At 46.3% G+C, this 21,242-nt stretch overlaps 1 protein-coding gene across 1 annotated transcript in view; it reads right to left on the bottom strand.

Moving 5' to 3' along the window:
- Nucleotides 1-21,242, bottom strand: part of LOC119394442 (serine/arginine repetitive matrix protein 2) — a gene marked incomplete at its 3' end in the record, with an annotated part of 123,733 nt that overhangs the window by 82,466 nt on the left and 20,025 nt on the right. Inside the window, 2 exon segments of the mRNA XM_049415786.1 lie at nucleotides 10,475-10,633; nucleotides 14,635-14,793. Coding sequence (XP_049271743.1) covers nucleotides 10,475-10,633; nucleotides 14,635-14,793 — 318 coding nt within the window.

Below are 21,242 nucleotides of genomic sequence, written 5' to 3' on the forward strand. Positions count from 1 at the left end.
AAGTGAATGCCAATCTCGAAGGCCTTGCTTTCGCAAGCAATTACGTCAAATACGCCATGTTTGTGCAATGCAAATCTCAGAGGCTATGCTTTTGTCAATAGTAAATGCCAATCTCGAAGGCCTTGCTTTCGCGAGCAGTTACGTCATAGACGCCATCTTAACAATTTGAATCTCGAAGGCCATGCTTTTGTTTGCATCAATTGAAAGATTCTGTTGCTAGCGCCTCTCATGCGGCTAATATTACGGTCAAACGAGGCCAAGCTGCGTGAAAATGCACCATAGACGCTCTCTTTGGTAGTCACTCGGTCGGCTCCGGGCGCACTTCGCGACGTATCATACGGGAACGGTCCGACAGTTACGACGTAACAGCGGGGTTCCCAATACATTGTATCCTATGGGAGCTATGCCGCGACCGGCGGAAAACGACGTAACAGCCGGGAAAACGCAGCAGTGAGGAACGTAACAGCGGGGTTCTACTGTATACACCGAAATTGGTATCGTGCAACGTGACTGTATGACGAACATAAATGACAAGTCATAACAATGAAAATCATGACAAGCATGCCATGTACAGCATGATTTACATGCCGCGCTCATGGTGAGCTGGCGGCCGTTTTGCTAGCTTTATATACACCAAAACTGCTATCTTGCGACGTGACTGTGTAACGAAGATAATTACCGTATAAACGAGTATAAGGGCCGCACCTTATTCTTTTGAAGTGCATATTCTAAAAAAAAAATCCGCGTAAGGGCCGCACCCACACTTTCCTCAACCAATACGTATTCAAAATGTGCGCGGGCGTAAGCTTCTAGGCGTAGTCGATAGACGGCGCAAGAAAACGCAACCACCATCGTCACCAGAGCATATATATATATATATATATATATATATATATATATATATATATATATATATATATATATATATATATATATATATATATATATAGATATATATTTGGATTTTATTCGTGTTAAGATGTTCGTGAAGTGGTGGGCTTAAAATTTTAACCTTTTTATTAGTATTCATAGACCCGCCAACTAAAGGTTAAAGCAGGATTTTATCTTTAGCTTCTCACATCTTTATACAAACGCGCTATGCATATCGGCATTAGCATCACCAACTTTGGCATGGCGTTCGCGTTGTTCGGTATGTGCAGTTCAGCGAGCCATTTGCTGTAGTTTTCTGCACTGTTCGATGACCTTCGTGCCAGCTCGTTTTCTACACGGCGTTCACCTTTTGGCAAGATGGGCAAGTACCTGAATAGCTACACTGCTGGTTATAAGCTGAAGATGATCGAGTATGCTCTCGAGCATGGGAAATGTGCCGTCGGCAGAAAATTCGACGTTGACGAGAAGTGTGTTCGACGTTGGTGTGCTCAAAAAGAAGCCTTGCGAAACACCAACAGCACTAAGCACGCTTTCCGAGGAGAGCAGTGCAAGTTTCCCGATTTGGAAGAAGACTTCCTCCGCTATGTGACTGAAGTACAGAATGATGGTCTTGCACTCACAACGGACATGCTGCGTGTGAAAGGACTAGCCTTGGCGACTGTACTTGGGTGGATCCTATCTGCGTGGAGCTCGGTGTCGACGGACATTGTGTCCCGAAGTTTTAAAGTCGCCGGGATATCTAACAGCTTGGATGGCACGGAAGATGACTGCTTGTGGGGTGACGGCACTTCGCAGCACACCATCTGATCTCGGACTCCAAGTCTGAGGACTCGCCGAGTGACGACGATTGAGCACGTATGTCGCAAGAAATGTCGTATACTGCAATAAACGCCCTTCGTTCGCTAACTAGTGCGTTCTTACATTAAAAAAAAAATGTCGCGTGTATGGGCCACACCCTGAAAATTGGCCCTCATTTCTTGAAAAAAAAGTGCGGCCCTTACATGCATTTATACGGTAATCCAATAAAATTTATTTGTGATTCGCAGGGTTCATTTGTGATTGGCAGGGTTTACAGGTTACGGCATGTACATGTTGCCATGACGATATGTATATTTTGTGGCAGGGTCTCCAATGTTATACGTTCATTGAGTACCTGTGTCCAGGGCATCTCAATGGCCTCCTCATTCATAGTTTCCTCCAAGTTGGCATCAGCTGCCATGTCATTCTTTGTTGGTGCCAAGCAGGCAGTGGACTTGCCGTTTGCTGATGCTTCTCGTGAGTCGACCGGCAACTCGAAGGAGGCATCATTGCACTGCATCACAGAAAAAAGCATCCTGCATAAATGGCAGAGTCACGGTCTACTTTGATATATTGAACTATTGTCTATATCAGGAGTTCCCAAGTTTTCTGGCCTTGGGGAACACCAACGGCTTCTCCAGAGCGCTGTGGATATCTAGGGGGCACGTGGCAATGAAAACTATCTGTATTATTTATGCAGATACAGTGATGAAATTTCGCATGCATGTGTGATGTGTGCTGCTGATTTCATAACTGATATCGGATTTGAGCTATCTTTTGCGGTTCTGGAGTTACAACACTCAATAGACTCTCATCGTCATCCCAAAATGATTTAATGAATTAGGCCGTCAAGATTCTTGCATAAGGATATTCACAAGGGCCCATGATGTGCCGTAAAGCTATTGGTTTATTTTTTAAATATTCAAATAAGCAGGCACACTTACTAACAGGTTTTACAAAAAGCCAATTATAAAAATCTGTAGGACGTGCAGACGAATATAGACAGCTTTTCGGCACTCACCAATGTCTCAGGATCTAGGTGCAGAAAACGGAATGGTTATATCTTCATTTGTTGTAAAATCGCACTGGGATGACTGACAGAAAGTGTTCAAAAAATAAAAGCTGAGAAAATGAGCCTCCAAGAAAATGGAGCTAAAACCTAAGAAAATGGAACTCAGAAGGAAGCTGGTTTTACTTTTCATTCGAAAAATGCAGCTTTGCGGCTATCTTGAGTTTTATCTGTCCTCTTTATGATGACGCTAATGTGGTGTCACTGTGTCAAGGGAAAATTTCAGATTTTCATTTTGAAAAGCCCAATTTTTCAGTTTTTGGTGACAGCGCACCAGTAAAATGCTTTTTTTTTTTACTTCTACTGCTTATTTTGGTCTAATATTTCACCATGGCATGGAACTAAGGAGCCTTGTGCAATACATTGAGGGCAAGACCGACGTTGTTCGGAAGGTGTTAAAGTGAGGACTGGCATCATTGTTCTTTTGAAGTTGTTTTATCCAAAAGAAGAACTTCTCGCCACTTCGAGCCAACTACCTCCTAGTGCCTCCAGCATTACATCCAAAGGTTCTCGAAATTGTGCATGACAGCCGGACGACTGGACACCACGGATTTTCCCGCACGCTCATGAAGATACAAGAAAACCACTACTGGCCTTGAATCAATGCTGACATTGCCCATTACAGAAAGGCCTGCCGATACTGCCGGTGACGAAAGACACAGCCGACTAGGCCAGCCGAACTTCTGCAGCCCACCGAACCACCTTGCCGACCATTCCAGAAAATCGAGATGCTCTTACTGGGGCCGTTCCCGATGCCAACTTCACGAAATAAATGGATCGTCGAAGCTACCGACTACGCCACACGCCACGCCGCAACAAGGGCCCTGCCCAAAGGCAGTGCCGCCGAGGAAGCCAAGTTCTTCGTTGAGAAGATCGTCCTGCCCCATGGCAGCCTAGACGTCCTCATCATTGATACAGGTACGGACTTTGCTGCTGACCTCTCAGGCGATCTTGGAATACAGCCAGACAAGCCACCGCCGTACAACCGCCTAGAACCCACAGACCAATGACCTGCCACGCTCTAGGTGCGCTGGCGGCCGTTTCGCTAGCTTGATACAGTAGAACCCCGCTGATACGTTTTTGAAGGGACCGTAGGAAATAAACGTAAGAGACGGGAAACGTAAGAGCCGAAAAACAGGAAAAACGGCAAAATATTTAGTGGTACAGAATTTTATTTCAATTCTTACGAGCAGCACGAAGATTGGCGCGCTCAGCCGCGATCTAGTCGATGGATAGAAACGCGGAGCTTAGGACGGCCTTATCCACAGAAATGTAATCAAGGTATGTGATTTTTTTAACACCGACAGCTGTAGGCATGAAAGAACTAAGCACACGCAATCACGACCGGCGCGGCGAGTCCGACCGCGAACCGCACGCACGACCATGCGAGCTCCAACCAGCTCGAACTCCTCCCGTTCTCCGACAAATAACGATGATGATGAGTCTACGCCAACGCGATGGCAGAAGTGAATGCCAATCTCGAAGGCCTTGCTTTCGCAAGCAATTACGTCAAATACGCCATGTTTGTGCAATGCAAATCTCAGAGGCTATGCTTTTGTCAATAGTAAATGCCAATCTCGAAGGCCTTGCTTTCGCGAGCAGTTACGTCATAGACGCCATCTTAACAATTTGAATCTCGAAGGCCATGCTTTTGTTTGCATCAATTGAAAGATTCTGTTGCTAGCGCCTCTCATGCGGCTAATATTACGGTCAAACGAGGCCAAGCTGCGTGAAAATGCACCATAGACGCTCTCTTTGGTAGTCACTCGGTCGGCTCCGGGCGCACTTCGCGACGTATCATACGGGAACGGTCCGACAGTTACGACGTAACAGCGGGGTTCCCAATACATTGTATCCTATGGGAGCTATGCCGCGACCGGCGGAAAACGACGTAACAGCCGGGAAAACGCAGCAGTGAGGAACGTAACAGCGGGGTTCTACTGTATACACCGAAATTGGTATCGTGCAACGTGACTGTATGACGAACATAAATGACAAGTCATAACAATGAAAATCATGACAAGCATGCCATGTACAGCATGATTTACATGCCGCGCTCATGGTGAGCTGGCGGCCGTTTTGCTAGCTTTATATACACCAAAACTGCTATCTTGCGACGTGACTGTGTAACGAAGATAATTACCGTATAAACGAGTATAAGGGCCGCACCTTATTCTTTTGAAGTGCATATTCTAAAAAAAAAATCCGCGTAAGGGCCGCACCCACACTTTCCTCAACCAATACGTATTCAAAATGTGCGCGGGCGTAAGCTTCTAGGCGTAGTCGATAGACGGCGCAAGAAAACGCAACCACCATCGTCACCAGAGCATATATATATATATATATATATATATATATATATATATATATATATATATATATATATATATATATATTTGGATTTTATTCGTGTTAAGATGTTCGTGAAGTGGTGGGCTTAAAATTTTAACCTTTTTATTAGTATTCATAGACCCGCCAACTAAAGGTTAAAGCAGGATTTTATCTTTAGCTTCTCACATCTTTATACAAACGCGCTATGCATATCGGCATTAGCATCACCAACTTTGGCATGGCGTTCGCGTTGTTCGGTATGTGCAGTTCAGCGAGCCATTTGCTGTAGTTTTCTGCACTGTTCGATGACCTTCGTGCCAGCTCGTTTTCTACACGGCGTTCACCTTTTGGCAAGATGGGCAAGTACCTGAATAGCTACACTGCTGGTTATAAGCTGAAGATGATCGAGTATGCTCTCGAGCATGGGAAATGTGCCGTCGGCAGAAAATTCGACGTTGACGAGAAGTGTGTTCGACGTTGGTGTGCTCAAAAAGAAGCCTTGCGAAACACCAACAGCACTAAGCACGCTTTCCGAGGAGAGCAGTGCAAGTTTCCCGATTTGGAAGAAGACTTCCTCCGCTATGTGACTGAAGTACAGAATGATGGTCTTGCACTCACAACGGACATGCTGCGTGTGAAAGGACTAGCCTTGGCGACTGTACTTGGGTGGATCCTATCTGCGTGGAGCTCGGTGTCGACGGACATTGTGTCCCGAAGTTTTAAAGTCGCCGGGATATCTAACAGCTTGGATGGCACGGAAGATGACTGCTTGTGGGGTGACGGCACTTCGCAGCACACCATCTGATCTCGGACTCCAAGTCTGAGGACTCGCCGAGTGACGACGATTGAGCACGTATGTCGCAAGAAATGTCGTATACTGCAATAAACGCCCTTCGTTCGCTAACTAGTGCGTTCTTACATTAAAAAAAAAATGTCGCGTGTATGGGCCACACCCTGAAAATTGGCCCTCATTTCTTGAAAAAAAAGTGCGGCCCTTACATGCATTTATACGGTAATCCAATAAAATTTATTTGTGATTCGCAGGGTTCATTTGTGATTGGCAGGGTTTACAGGTTACGGCATGTACATGTTGCCATGACGATATGTATATTTTGTGGCAGGGTCTCCAATGTTATACGTTCATTGAGTACCTGTGTCCAGGGCATCTCAATGGCCTCCTCATTCATAGTTTCCTCCAAGTTGGCATCAGCTGCCATGTCATTCTTTGTTGGTGCCAAGCAGGCAGTGGACTTGCCGTTTGCTGATGCTTCTCGTGAGTCGACCGGCAACTCGAAGGAGGCATCATTGCACTGCATCACAGAAAAAAGCATCCTGCATAAATGGCAGAGTCACGGTCTACTTTGATATATTGAACTATTGTCTATATCAGGAGTTCCCAAGTTTTCTGGCCTTGGGGAACACCAACGGCTTCTCCAGAGCGCTGTGGATATCTAGGGGGCACGTGGCAATGAAAACTATCTGTATTATTTATGCAGATACAGTGATGAAATTTCGCATGCATGTGTGATGTGTGCTGCTGATTTCATAACTGATATCGGATTTGAGCTATCTTTTGCGGTTCTGGAGTTACAACACTCAATAGACTCTCATCGTCATCCCAAAATGATTTAATGAATTAGGCCGTCAAGATTCTTGCATAAGGATATTCACAAGGGCCCATGATGTGCCGTAAAGCTATTGGTTTATTTTTTAAATATTCAAATAAGCAGGCACACTTACTAACAGGTTTTACAAAAAGCCAATTATAAAAATCTGTAGGACGTGCAGACGAATATAGACAGCTTTTCGGCACTCACCAATGTCTCAGGATCTAGGTGCAGAAAACGGAATGGTTATATCTTCATTTGTTGTAAAATCGCACTGGGATGACTGACAGAAAGTGTTCAAAAAATAAAAGCTGAGAAAATGAGCCTCCAAGAAAATGGAGCTAAAACCTAAGAAAATGGAACTCAGAAGGAAGCTGGTTTTACTTTTCATTCGAAAAATGCAGCTTTGCGGCTATCTTGAGTTTTATCTGTCCTCTTTATGATGACGCTAATGTGGTGTCACTGTGTCAAGGGAAAATTTCAGATTTTCATTTTGAAAAGCCCAATTTTTCAGTTTTTGGTGACAGCGCACCAGTAAAATGCTTTTTTTTTTTTACTTCTACTGCTTATTTTGGTCTAATATTTCACCATGGCATGGAACTAAGGAGCCTTGTGCAATACATTGAGGGCAAGACCGACGTTGTTCGGAAGGTGTTAAAGTGAGGACTGGCATCATTGTTCTTTTGAAGTTGTTTTATCCAAAAGAAGAACTTCTCGCCACTTCGAGCCAACTACCTCCTAGTGCCTCCAGCATTACATCCAAAGGTTCTCGAAATTGTGCATGACAGCCGGACGACTGGACACCACGGATTTTCCCGCACGCTCATGAAGATACAAGAAAACCACTACTGGCCTTGAATCAATGCTGACATTGCCCATTACAGAAAGGCCTGCCGATACTGCCGGTGACGAAAGACACAGCCGACTAGGCCAGCCGAACTTCTGCAGCCCACCGAACCACCTTGCCGACCATTCCAGAAAATCGAGATGCTCTTACTGGGGCCGTTCCCGATGCCAACTTCACGAAATAAATGGATCGTCGAAGCTACCGACTACGCCACACGCCACGCCGCAACAAGGGCCCTGCCCAAAGGCAGTGCCGCCGAGGAAGCCAAGTTCTTCGTTGAGAAGATCGTCCTGCCCCATGGCACCCTAGACGTCCTCATCATTGATAGACGTACGGACTTTGCTGCTGACCTCTCAGGCGATCTTGGAATACAGCCAGACAAGCCACCGCCGTACCACCGCCTAGAACCCACAGACCAATGACCTGCCACGCTCTAGGTGCGCTGGCGGCCGTTTCGCTAGCTTGATACAGTAGAACGCCGCTGATACGTTTCTGAAGGGACCGTAGGAAATAAACGTAAGAGACGGGAAACGTAAGAGCCGAAAAACAGGAAAAACGGCAAAATATTTAGTAGTAAAGAATTTTATTTCAATTCTTACGAGCAGCACGAAGATTGGCGCGCTCAGCCGCGATCTAGTCGATGGATAGAAACGCGGAGCTTAGGACGGCCTTATCCACAGAAATGTAATCAAGGTATGTGATTTTTTTAATACCGACAGCTGTAGGCATGAAAGAACTAAGCACACGCAATCATGACCGGCGCGGCGAGTCCGACCGCGAACCGCACGCACGACCATGCGAGCTCCAACCAGCTCGAACTCCTCCCGTTCTCCGACAAATAACGATGATGATGAGTCTACGCCAACGCGATGGCAGAAGTGAATGCCAATCTCGAAGGCCTTGCTTTCGCAAGCAATTACGTCAAATACGCCATGTTTGTGCAATGCAAATCTCAGAGGCTATGCTTTTGTCAATAGTAAATGCCAATCTCGAAGGCCTTGCTTTCGCGAGCAGTTACGTCATAGACGCCATCTTAGCAATTTGAATCTCGAAGGCCATGCTTTTGTTAGCATCAATTGAAAGATTCTGTTGCTTGCGCCTCTCATGCGGCTAATATTACGGTCAAACGAGGCCAAGCTGCGTGAAAATGCACCATAGACGCTCTCTTTGGTAGTCACTCGGTCGGCTCTGGGCGCACTTCGCGACGTATCATACAGGAACGGTCCGACAGTTACGACGTAACAGCGGGGTTCCCAATACATTGTATCCTATGGGAGCTATGCCGGGACCGGCGGAAAACGACGTAACAGCCGGGAAAACGCAGCAGTGAGGAACGTAACAGCGGGGTTCCACTGTATACACCGAAATTGGTATCGTGGAACGTGACTGTATGACGAACATAAATGACAAGTCATAACAATGAAAATCATGACAAGCATGTCATGTACAGCATGATTTACATGCCGCGCTCATGGTGCGCTGGCGGCCGTTTTGCTAGCTTTATATACACCAAAACTGCTATCTTGCGACGTGACTGTGTAACGAAGATAATTACCGTATAAACGAGTATAAGGGCCGCACCTTATTTTTTTGAAGTGCATATTCTAAAAAAAAAATCCGCGTAAGGGCCGCACCCACACTTTCCTCAACCAATACGTATTCAAAATGTGCGCGGGCGTAAGCTTCTAGGCGTAGTCGATAGACGGCGCAAGAAAACGCAACCACCATCGTCACCAGAGCATATATATATATATATTATATATATATATATATATATATATATATATATATATATATATATATATATATATATATATATATATATATATATATATAGATATATATTTGGATTTTATTCGTGTTAAGATGTTCGTGAAGTGGTGGGCTTAAAATTTTAACCTTTTTATTAGTATTCATAGACCCGCCAACTAAAGGTTAAAGCAGGATTTTATCTTTAGCTTCTCACATCTTTATACAAACGCGCTATGCATATCGGCATTAGCATCACCAACTTTGGCATGGCGTTCGCGTTGTTCGGTATGTGCAGTTCAGCGAGCCATTTGCTGTAGTTTTCTGCACTGTTCGATGACCTTCGTGCCAGCTCGTTTTCTACACGGCGTTCACCTTTTGGCAAGATGGGCAAGTACCTGAATAGCTACACTGCTGGTTATAAGCTGAAGATGATCGAGTATGCTCTCGAGCATGGGAAATGTGCCGTCGGCAGAAAATTCGACGTTGACGAGAAGTGTGTTCGACGTTGGTGTGCTCAAAAAGAAGCCTTGCGAAACACCAACAGCACTAAGCACGCTTTCCGAGGAGAGCAGTGCAAGTTTCCCGATTTGGAAGAAGACTTCCTCCGCTATGTGACTGAAGTACAGAATGATGGTCTTGCACTCACAACGGACATGCTGCGTGTGAAAGGACTAGCCTTGGCGACTGTACTTGGGTGGATCCTATCTGCGTGGAGCTCGGTGTCGACGGACATTGTGTCCCGAAGTTTTAAAGTCGCCGGGATATCTAACAGCTTGGATGGCACGGAAGATGACTGCTTGTGGGGTGACGGCACTTCGCAGCACACCATCTGATCTCGGACTCCAAGTCTGAGGACTCGCCGAGTGACGACGATTGAGCACGTATGTCGCAAGAAATGTCGTATACTGCAATAAACGCCCTTCGTTCGCTAACTAGTGCGTTCTTACATTAAAAAAAAAATGTCGCGTGTATGGGCCACACCCTGAAAATTGGCCCTCATTTCTTGAAAAAAAAGTGCGGCCCTTACATGCATTTATACGGTAATCCAATAAAATTTATTTGTGATTCGCAGGGTTCATTTGTGATTGGCAGGGTTTACAGGTTACGGCATGTACATGTTGCCATGACGATATGTATATTTTGTGGCAGGGTCTCCAATGTTATACGTTCATTGAGTACCTGTGTCCAGGGCATCTCAATGGCCTCCTCATTCATAGTTTCCTCCAAGTTGGCATCAGCTGCCATGTCATTCTTTGTTGGTGCCAAGCAGGCAGTGGACTTGCCGTTTGCTGATGCTTCTCGTGAGTCGACCGGCAACTCGAAGGAGGCATCATTGCACTGCATCACAGAAAAAAGCATCCTGCATAAATGGCAGAGTCACGGTCTACTTTGATATATTGAACTATTGTCTATATCAGGAGTTCCCAAGTTTTCTGGCCTTGGGGAACACCAACGGCTTCTCCAGAGCGCTGTGGATATCTAGGGGGCACGTGGCAATGAAAACTATCTGTATTATTTATGCAGATACAGTGATGAAATTTCGCATGCATGTGTGATGTGTGCTGCTGATTTCATAACTGATATCGGATTTGAGCTATCTTTTGCGGTTCTGGAGTTACAACACTCAATAGACTCTCATCGTCATCCCAAAATGATTTAATGAATTAGGCCGTCAAGATTCTTGCATAAGGATATTCACAAGGGCCCATGATGTGCCGTAAAGCTATTGGTTTATTTTTTAAATATTCAAATAAGCAGGCACACTTACTAACAGGTTTTACAAAAAGCCAATTATAAAAATCTGTAGGACGTGCAGACGAATATAGACAGCTTTTCGGCACTCACCAATGTCTCAGGATCTAGGTGCAGAAAACGGAATGGTTATATCTTCATTTGTTGTAAAATCGCACTGGGATGACTGACAGAAAGTGTTCAAAAAATAAAAGCTGAGAAAATGAGCCTCCAAGAAAATGGAGCTAAAACCTAAGAAAATGGAACTCAGAAGGAAGCTGGTTTTACTTTTCATTCGAAAAATGCAGCTTTGCGGCTATCTTGAGTTTTATCTGTCCTCTTTATGATGACGCTAATGTGGTGTCACTGTGTCAAGGGAAAATTTCAGATTTTCATTTTGAAAAGCCCAATTTTTCAGTTTTTGGTGACAGCGCACCAGTAAAATGCTTTTTTTTTTTACTTCTACTGCTTATTTTGGTCTAATATTTCACCATGGCATGGAACTAAGGAGCCTTGTGCAATACATTGAGGGCAAGACCGACGTTGTTCGGAAGGTGTTAAAGTGAGGACTGGCATCATTGTTCTTTTGAAGTTGTTTTATCCAAAAGAAGAACTTCTCGCCACTTCGAGCCAACTACCTCCTAGTGCCTCCAGCATTACATCCAAAGGTTCTCGAAATTGTGCATGACAGCCGGACGACTGGACACCACGGATTTTCCCGCACGCTCATGAAGATACAAGAAAACCACTACTGGCCTTGAATCAATGCTGACATTGCCCATTACAGAAAGGCCTGCCGATACTGCCGGTGACGAAAGACACAGCCGACTAGGCCAGCCGAACTTCTGCAGCCCACCGAACCACCTTGCCGACCATTCCAGAAAATCGAGATGCTCTTACTGGGGCCGTTCCCGATGCCAACTTCACGAAATAAATGGATCGTCGAAGCTACCGACTACGCCACACGCCACGCCGCAACAAGGGCCCTGCCCAAAGGCAGTGCCGCCGAGGAAGCCAAGTTCTTCGTTGAGAAGATCGTCCTGCCCCATGGCAGCCTAGACGTCCTCATCATTGATACAGGTACGGACTTTGCTGCTGACCTCTCAGGCGATCTTGGAATACAGCCAGACAAGCCACCGCCGTACAACCGCCTAGAACCCACAGACCAATGACCTGCCACGCTCTAGGTGCGCTGGCGGCCGTTTCGCTAGCTTGATACAGTAGAACCCCGCTGATACGTTTTTGAAGGGACCGTAGGAAATAAACGTAAGAGACGGGAAACGTAAGAGCCGAAAAACAGGAAAAACGGCAAAATATTTAGTGGTACAGAATTTTATTTCAATTCTTACGAGCAGCACGAAGATTGGCGCGCTCAGCCGCGATCTAGTCGATGGATAGAAACGCGGAGCTTAGGACGGCCTTATCCACAGAAATGTAATCAAGGTATGTGATTTTTTTAACACCGACAGCTGTAGGCATGAAAGAACTAAGCACACGCAATCACGACCGGCGCGGCGAGTCCGACCGCGAACCGCACGCACGACCATGCGAGCTCCAACCAGCTCGAACTCCTCCCGTTCTCCGACAAATAACGATGATGATGAGTCTACGCCAACGCGATGGCAGAAGTGAATGCCAATCTCGAAGGCCTTGCTTTCGCAAGCAATTACGTCAAATACGCCATGTTTGTGCAATGCAAATCTCAGAGGCTATGCTTTTGTCAATAGTAAATGCCAATCTCGAAGGCCTTGCTTTCGCGAGCAGTTACGTCATAGACGCCATCTTAACAATTTGAATCTCGAAGGCCATGCTTTTGTTTGCATCAATTGAAAGATTCTGTTGCTAGCGCCTCTCATGCGGCTAATATTACGGTCAAACGAGGCCAAGCTGCGTGAAAATGCACCATAGACGCTCTCTTTGGTAGTCACTCGGTCGGCTCCGGGCGCACTTCGCGACGTATCATACGGGAACGGTCCGACAGTTACGACGTAACAGCGGGGTTCCCAATACATTGTATCCTATGGGAGCTATGCCGCGACCGGCGGAAAACGACGTAACAGCCGGGAAAACGCAGCAGTGAGGAACGTAACAGCGGGGTTATACTGTATACACCGAAATTGGTATCGTGCAACGTGACTGTATGACGAACATAAATGACAAGTCATAACAATGAAAATCATGACAAGCATGCCATGTACAGCATGATTTACATGCCGCGCTCATGGTGAGCTGGCGGCCGTTTTGCTAGCTTTATATACACCAAAACTGCTATCTTGCGACGTGACTGTGTAACGAAGATAATTACCGTATAAACGAGTATAAGGGCCGCACCTTATTTTTTTGAAGTGCATATTCTAAAAAAAAAATCCGCGTAAGGGCCGCACCCACACTTTCCTCAACCAATACGTATTCAAAATGTGCGCGGGCGTAAGCTTCTAGGCGTAGTCGATAGACGGCGCAAGAAAACGCAACCACCATCGTCACCAGAGCATATATATATATATATATATATATATATATTCGGATTTTATTCGTGTTAAGATGTTCGTGAAGTAGTGGGCTTAAAATTTTAACCTTTTTATTAGTATTCATAGACCCGCCAACTAAAGGTTAAAGCAGGATTTTATCTTTAGCTTCTCACATCTTTATACAAATGCGCTATCCATATCGGCATTAGCATCACCAACTTTGGCATGGCTTTCGCGTTGTTCGGTATGTGCAGTTCAGCCAGCCATTTGCTGTAGTTTTCTGCACTGTTCGATGACCTTCGTGCCAGCTTGTTTTCTACACGGCGTTCACCTTTTGGCAAGATGGGCAAGTACCTGAATAGCTACACTGCTGGTTATAAGCTGAAGATGATCGAGTATGCTCTCGAGCATGGGAAACGGGCCGCCGGCAGAAAATTCGTCGTTGACGAGAAGTGTGTTCGACGTTGGTGTGCTCCAAAAGAAGCCTTGCGAAACACCAACAGCACTAAGCACACTTTCCGAGGAGAGCAGTGCAAGTTTCCCGATTTGGAAGAAGACTTCCTCCGCTATGTGACTGAAGTACAGAATGATGGTCTTGCACTCACAACAGACGTGCTGCGTGTGAAAGGACTAGCCTTGGCGACTGTACTTGGGTGGATCCTATCTGCGTGGAGCTCGGTGTCGACGGACATTGTGTCCCGAAGTTTTAAAGTCGCCGGGATATCTAACAGCTTGGATGGCACGGAAGATGACTGCTTGTGGGGTGACGGCGCTTCGCAGCACACCATCTCATCTCGGACTCCAAGTCTGAGGACTCGCCGAGTGACGACGATTGAGCACGTATGTCGCAAGAAATGTCGTATACTGCAATAAACGCTCTTCGTTCGTTAACTGGTGCGTTTTTACTTTTAAAAAAAAATATGTCGCGTGTATGGGCCGCACCCTGAAAATTGGCCCTCATTTCTTGAAAAAAAAGTGCGGCCCTTACATGCATTTATACGGTAATCCAATAAAATTTATTTGTGATTTGCAGGGTTCATTTGTGTTTGGCAGGGTTTACAGGTTACGGCATGTACATGTTGCCATGACGATATGTATATTTTGTGGCAGGGTCTCCAATGTTATACGTTTATTGAGTACCTGTGTCCAGGGCATCTCAATGGCCTCCTCATTCATAGTTTCCTCCAAGTTGGCATCAGCTGCCATGTCATTCTTTGTTGGTGACAAGCAGGCAGTGGACTTGCCGTTTGCTGATGCTTCTCGTGAGTCGACCGGCAACTCGAGGGAGGCATCATTGCACTGCATCACAGAAAAAAGCATCCTGCATAAATGGCAGAGTCACGGTCTACTTTGATATATTGAACTATTGTCTATATCAGGGGTTCCCAAGTTTTCTGGCCTTGGGGAACACCAACAGCTTCTCAAGAGCGCTGTGGATACCTAGGGGGCACGTGGCAATGAAAACTATCTGTATTATTTATGCAGATACAGTGATGAAATTTGGCATGCATGTGTGATGTGTTCTGCTGATTTCATAACTGATATCGGATTTGAGCTATCTGTTGCGGTTCTGGCATAGGTCGGCAAAAAATATGGAGCTCACTCAGACTCACTCACGAAACATATCTTGCCCTTAGGGCTCACTCGAACTCAAACTCACCAAACTTTTCCTCATCTGGACTCGCTCGGACTCAGACTCACTATAATGTTTCTCAACCGGACTCACTCGGACTCAGACTCACCAAAATATATTTCACCCGGACTCACTCAGACTCAAACTCACGGCTCAATATGAGTCTGAGTGAGTCTGAGTGAGTCGACTCATGAGTCCGCTAGCCTATAATTAGCCTTTTCCGACCATAATGTCAATGCTTTTTAACGCCAATATCTCGCATAATCGGTGCGCTACTTCGCGCATTTTGATCTCGTACCTTCAAAGACGAGTTATCTGAGTTTGCAGTTCAATAAGGACCTTTTTATTGAAAGAGATGACTCACACGTGATATTTTGATCAGTAACTTCCCGTGAAAAAGTTTGCGGGGGGAGGTCAAGGCACCTCCTCCCCTTCTCCCTCCTCAACTCATGCCTCTGATCAATAAATATTGAGCTGACATATGAACGGTAGCGCGTTGAATTATGTGGGAGTATACGTGAGTATAAACGTGAGCCGACATAAGGCTGATAGTGATGCTGAACTTGAGTAGATAAGACCATAGGTCGGCAAAAAAAAGTGGAGCTCACTCAGACTCACTCATGCAATATATTTTGCCCTTAGGGCTCACTCGAACTCACACTCACCAATCTTTTCCTCAAGCGGACTCACCCGGACTCAAGACTCACCAAAATTTTTCCCAACCGAACTCACTCGGACTCAGACTCACAAAAACTTTACTCACCCGGACTCACTCAGACTCAGACTCACGTCTCGATATGAGTCTGAGTGAGTCTGAGTGAGTCGACTCATGAGTGAGTTCGCCGACCTATGGGTTCTGGAGTTACAACACTCAATAGACTCTCATCGTCATCCCAAAATGATTTAATGAATTAGGCCGTCAAGATTCTTGCATAAGGATATTCACAAGGGCCCATGATGTGCCGTAAAGCTATTGGTTTATTTTTTAAATCTTCAAATAAGCAGACACACTTACTAACAACTTTTACAAAAAGCCAATTATAAAAATCTGTATGACGTGCAGACGAATATAGACAGCTTTTCGGCACTCACCAATGTCTCAGGATCTAGGTGCAGAAAACGGAATGGTTATATTTCAATTTGTTGTAAAATCGCACTGGGATGACTGACAGAAAGTGTTCAAAAAATAAAAGCTGAGAAAATGAGCCTCCAAGAAAATGGAGCTAAAACCTAAGAAAATGGAACTCAGAAGGAAGCTGGTTTTACTTTTCATTCGAAAAATGCAGCTTTGCGGCTATCTTGAGTTTTATCTGTCCTCTTTATCATGACGCAAATGTGGTGTCACTGTGTCAAGGGAAAATTTCAGATTTTCATTTTCAAAAGCCCAATTGTTCAGTTTTTGGTGAAAGCGCACCAGTAAAATGCTTTTTTTTTTACTTCTACTGCTTATTTTGGTCTAATATTTCACCATGGCACGGAACTTAGGAGCCTTGTGCAATACATTGAGGGCAAGACCGACGTTGTTCGGAAGGTGTTAATGTGAGGACTGGCATCATTGTTCTTTTGAAGCAGTCTTATCCAAAAGAAGAACTTCTCGCCATTTCGAGCCAACTACCTCCTAGTGCCTCCAGCGTTACATCCAAAGGTTCTCGAAATTGTGCATGACAACCGGACGGCTGGACACCACGGATTTTCCCGCACGCTCATGAAGATACAAGAAAACCACTACTGGCCTTGAATCAATGCTGACATTGCCCATTACAGAAAGGCCTGCCGAGACTGCCGGTGACGGAAGACACCGCCGACTAGGCCAGCCGAACTTCTGCAGCCCACTGAACCCCCTTGCCGACCATTCCAGAAAATCAAGATGCACTTATAGGGGCCGTTTCCGATGCCAACTTCAGGAAATAAATGGATCGTCAAAGGTACAGACTACCCCACACGCCACGCCGCAACAAGGGCCCTGCCCAAAGGCAGTGCCGCCGAGGTAGCCAAGTTCTTCGTTGAGAAGATCGTCCTGCGCCATGGCACCCTAGACGTCCTAATCATTGATAGAGGTACGGACTTTGCTGCTGACCTCTCAGGCGATCTTGGAATACAGCCAGACAAGCCACCGCCGTACCATCGCCTAGAACCAACAGACCAATGGCCTGCCACGCTCTAGGTGCGCTGGCGGCCGTTACGCTAGCTTGATATACACCGAAATTCGTACAGTGGAACTTCGATTATACGTCCCCCGGTCCTGCGACGACCCGCGTTTTACGACGAATTGGCTTGGTCCCGGCAAAACCCCCATAGAAATAATGTATTAAAAACCTCAATTGTACGACACAATTTTACGCCGGCCCCACCTCGTACGACACTTCGCTGGAATGTCCGAGAAAAAAAAAGAACTACGATGTCGCGGGCTGGCACGCAAACACACTGCGGCCGGGCGAAAAAAGTCGGGAAACCGAGGAATCGAGTTCGTATCCGCGCTGCCACCACAGGGCCTCTTCAATTTTTCGACACGCGGTCGGCCATAGCTAGCCAGAGCCAACGTTGGCCGGAGCCAGCCGGAGCGCATTCGTTTTGTCGCATTGCACTGCGCACTTCCGTTGTCGCCTTTTTTTCTCTCTCTCTTCTTTTGGGTGGTTTTGTAGTGACCGTTGTGAGCAGATAACATGGCAGATAATTTCGAGCTCGCTTTCTAGTATGCGATAACTTTCACTAGATTTCGTGTCGTTATATTGGACGTGTTGAACGGCGATTGTTGAGCCAACGTTTGCGACAGCCGCGGGAACCGGAACTCGCCACTGTCTAGCTACCAGAGGGCTGGGGCGTTTTAGCTGCTCGCGATTCGTCGAAGCTTGCAAATCGAATAGGCTTACTGCCGTGCTGCCATTCAGCCATTCCTTCACGTGTTTGCCTCATCGGTTGGTTGTGCTGCGCTGCAGCTGCTGTGTCCACGTGCAAAATTTTCTGTGTTCGGATATTGGTGTGCGAGGAAGCTTTCGAATTCTTGGTTGCAAGTGCTGCGTCTCGCAATGTCGCGGAACCGAAAACCACTGATGCTCGGAGAAAAGCTTTCATCGAGGAGGCGGAGAAGCGGAACGGAGCAACAAAGGTCAGCATTGCCCGCGACCCGAACATTCCCGAGTCGTCGCTGAAAACGATCCTCGGGAAGAAGGACAGCATCCTACTAAATGCGGCAAAGTTTGGCCTGAACAGGAAGGCCGCGAAAGATGGCAAATATGCTGCCATGGAGAAGGCCCTCGTTGAGTGGTTGCGTCAGGCCCGCAGTTCAGGAATTGCCGTGGATGGCGCAATTTTGAAGGAGAAGGCTGAGACAGTTGCATTGCGCTGCGGCATTGACGACTTTAAAGCCTCCAATGGCTGGTTGGATCGCTTTAAAAAACGCAGTGGAATTGTGTACAGCCGCTGCTGTGGAGAGAGCGCGTCAGTCAGCTCCGACACTGTAGAAAAGTGGACTGCATTGCTGCCGGAATCAACACGGGAATACAAGCCGTCCGACGTGTTCAACGCGGACGAAACTGGATTATTTTATAATATGCAGCCAGAACAGACATTGGCATTCAAAGGAGAGAGCTCTCACGGGGGAAAGCGAAGCAAAGAGCGTCTTACCGTATTGCTTTGCGCTAATGAAGACTGCTCTGAAAAGCTTCCTGCCCTCGTGATCGGCAAGTTTGAGAAGCCGCGATGCTTCAAGAATTTGAAAAGGCTGTTGTGCCAGTACACGTTCAACCGGAAAGCCTGGATGACGGCTGCTGTGTTTTCTACATATCTGCAGCAGCTGGACTCCAAAATGGGGGCTAAGAACAGAAAGATTCTTCTTCTGCTTGACAATGCGCCATGCCATCCATCAGATATGTCGCATTTGAGAAATGTGAAAGTTGTATTTCTGCCCCCCAATTGCACTAGCCAGCTGCAGCCACTTGACGCTGGCGCCATCAAGTGCATGAAAAAGAAATATCGGAAGTTTCTGGTGCAGCGTCGGCTGGCGGGCATGGAGCGCAAGCAGTTGGATAAGAAGCTTTCTGTGCTTGATGCAATGCACTACATTGCTAGTGCATGGGACGCAGTCACGCCAGAAACTATCGCCAACTCCTTCAGGCACTGCGGCTTTAATAGAAGTGGTGCCTGTTCTACCAGTGAAGCTGCAGTGCCTGTTGACAACGAACCAGAGTTCGGCAGCCTGGAGCTGCCTGGATCTTTCGCGGACTATGTTGGTGCCGACGACGACGTTGCAGTGTGCAGTGAAGTGTCGCTGGATGACATTATCGAAACTGTGCGTCCAGACACTGCGGGAAGTTCCGACGAGGAAGAGATGGACGACGCTGCAGAGGCTAGCGCGTCCGTTCCGACTTACGCGGATGTGTTGTGCTACGTCCACCACATTCGGCGGTTTGCTTGCGCACGCGACGAGATCGGCGACTTGCTGCCAGATGTTGGAGCTATCGAAAGAAAGCTGATGCGTCGTGGCTGGGCAAACTCCCTGAGGAAAATCACAGATTTTTTTAAAAGGTGAGAAATAAAGGTTCGTTCACACCTCCGATAAAATGCGCGGTTGTCATTCTTTAAATTAATTTAATCTACGTTCCTCGGAGCAGCGTAGGTTTGTGCCGCGGACTTTCTTAGGCATTATGTGCCCGCTGTTGTGGGGCAACAATGACCGTCACTGCCTATATTCTCGGTTTTTCGATTATACGACGCCCAGATTAAACGACGATTTTGCGCGGTCCCCTGAAAGTCGTATAATCGAAGTTCCACTGTATCTTGCAACGTGGCTGTATGACGAACATATATGACAAGTCATAACATGAAAATCATGACACGCATGTCATGTACAGCATGATTTACATGCCACACTCATGGTGCGCTGGCGGCCATTTCGCTAGCTTTATACAGTAGAACCCCGCGTGCATTAAAATGCACATTTTCCCTTTGCGGTTTTTGAAATTCGCGCCACTAGTACAGCCAACATTTTTACGTCAATCGCATTCTCTATCATGTGGTGCCACCTGGTCATCAATACGGAAGGCATACTGCAGAGGAAGCCACGGTTTCCCGCTTTCAAACATGGCGGCTTTCTCGACTTCGGCGTTCTACTCGAGGCGTCCAAGTAAGTTACAAATTACTCAATACTCATCGAGTTGTACTCATTAATTGTTGTTTTAGTCTACTTAGGAAGTGTTTAGGAATAATTTCCGCTTGTAATCTAACCCGAAAGGCAGGTGTTTTTGTTGTCACGAACTTTTTTCTTCGCATGTGCATTAAAATGCACACTCGGTCTCAATGCGTGCTTTTGCCGGCGTACATGTGTACACTCATGTGGTCGGCTAATTTTTGGCATAATGCTTTCGCGTTTGTTTCACCCAGGAATCAGTAACAAAGAAGCTGAATGTGTTCTGGATGCAATAACGAACAATGACACCTCGGACCTGGAATTGTCCGACGATGAATTGGACGATCCCTCTTTCGTTGGCCCTCACACAACACCTATTTCACTATGTTCGGGCGGTAGGCAACGTTCCAGCTCCTTTTTTTCGGCTATTTAACGATTTATTTTAACTAATTCGGTGCTTCCCTTTTAGATTCTCCCAATGACGAAGACGAGGAGCCGCAACGTAGCACTTCGCGCTCCCGAGATACGTGGAGAACGGGCATCTCATTTGAGTCTGCAATCTGTGATGTGCCATGTCCACCGGATACGTTTCCGGAACGAAGGCAGCATTGGCGGCCAAGTGATTATTTTGGGCAGTACCTTTCAGATGCCGCCTTCGACGTAATGCAGGAAAAGACAGCTGTCGCTTTTCACCAGAAGACGATTAAAATCTTGAATTCTTCGTCTACTGAAATGCAAAATTTCCTCGGGGCTACACTAATGATGAGTTGCTTAGGATACCCACAAATGCGCCTCTACTGGGCACAGGGCACAAGGGTGCCAGCCATTGCTGATGTACTGACCCGAGACTGATTTTTCACGTTGCGCAGCAACTTTAAGGTGGTGAATGACCTCGAAGTCAACGAAGAAGATAAAAAAAATGATCGTCTATGGAAAGTGAGGCCAATTCTAAACGAAGTGCAAGCTGGATGCCGTAATCTCCCAAGGCCC

The sequence above is a fragment of the Rhipicephalus sanguineus genome, chromosome 5 (genome assembly GCF_013339695.2).
Source record: "Rhipicephalus sanguineus isolate Rsan-2018 chromosome 5, BIME_Rsan_1.4, whole genome shotgun sequence".
Lineage (NCBI taxonomy): Eukaryota > Metazoa > Arthropoda > Arachnida > Ixodida > Ixodidae > Rhipicephalus > Rhipicephalus sanguineus.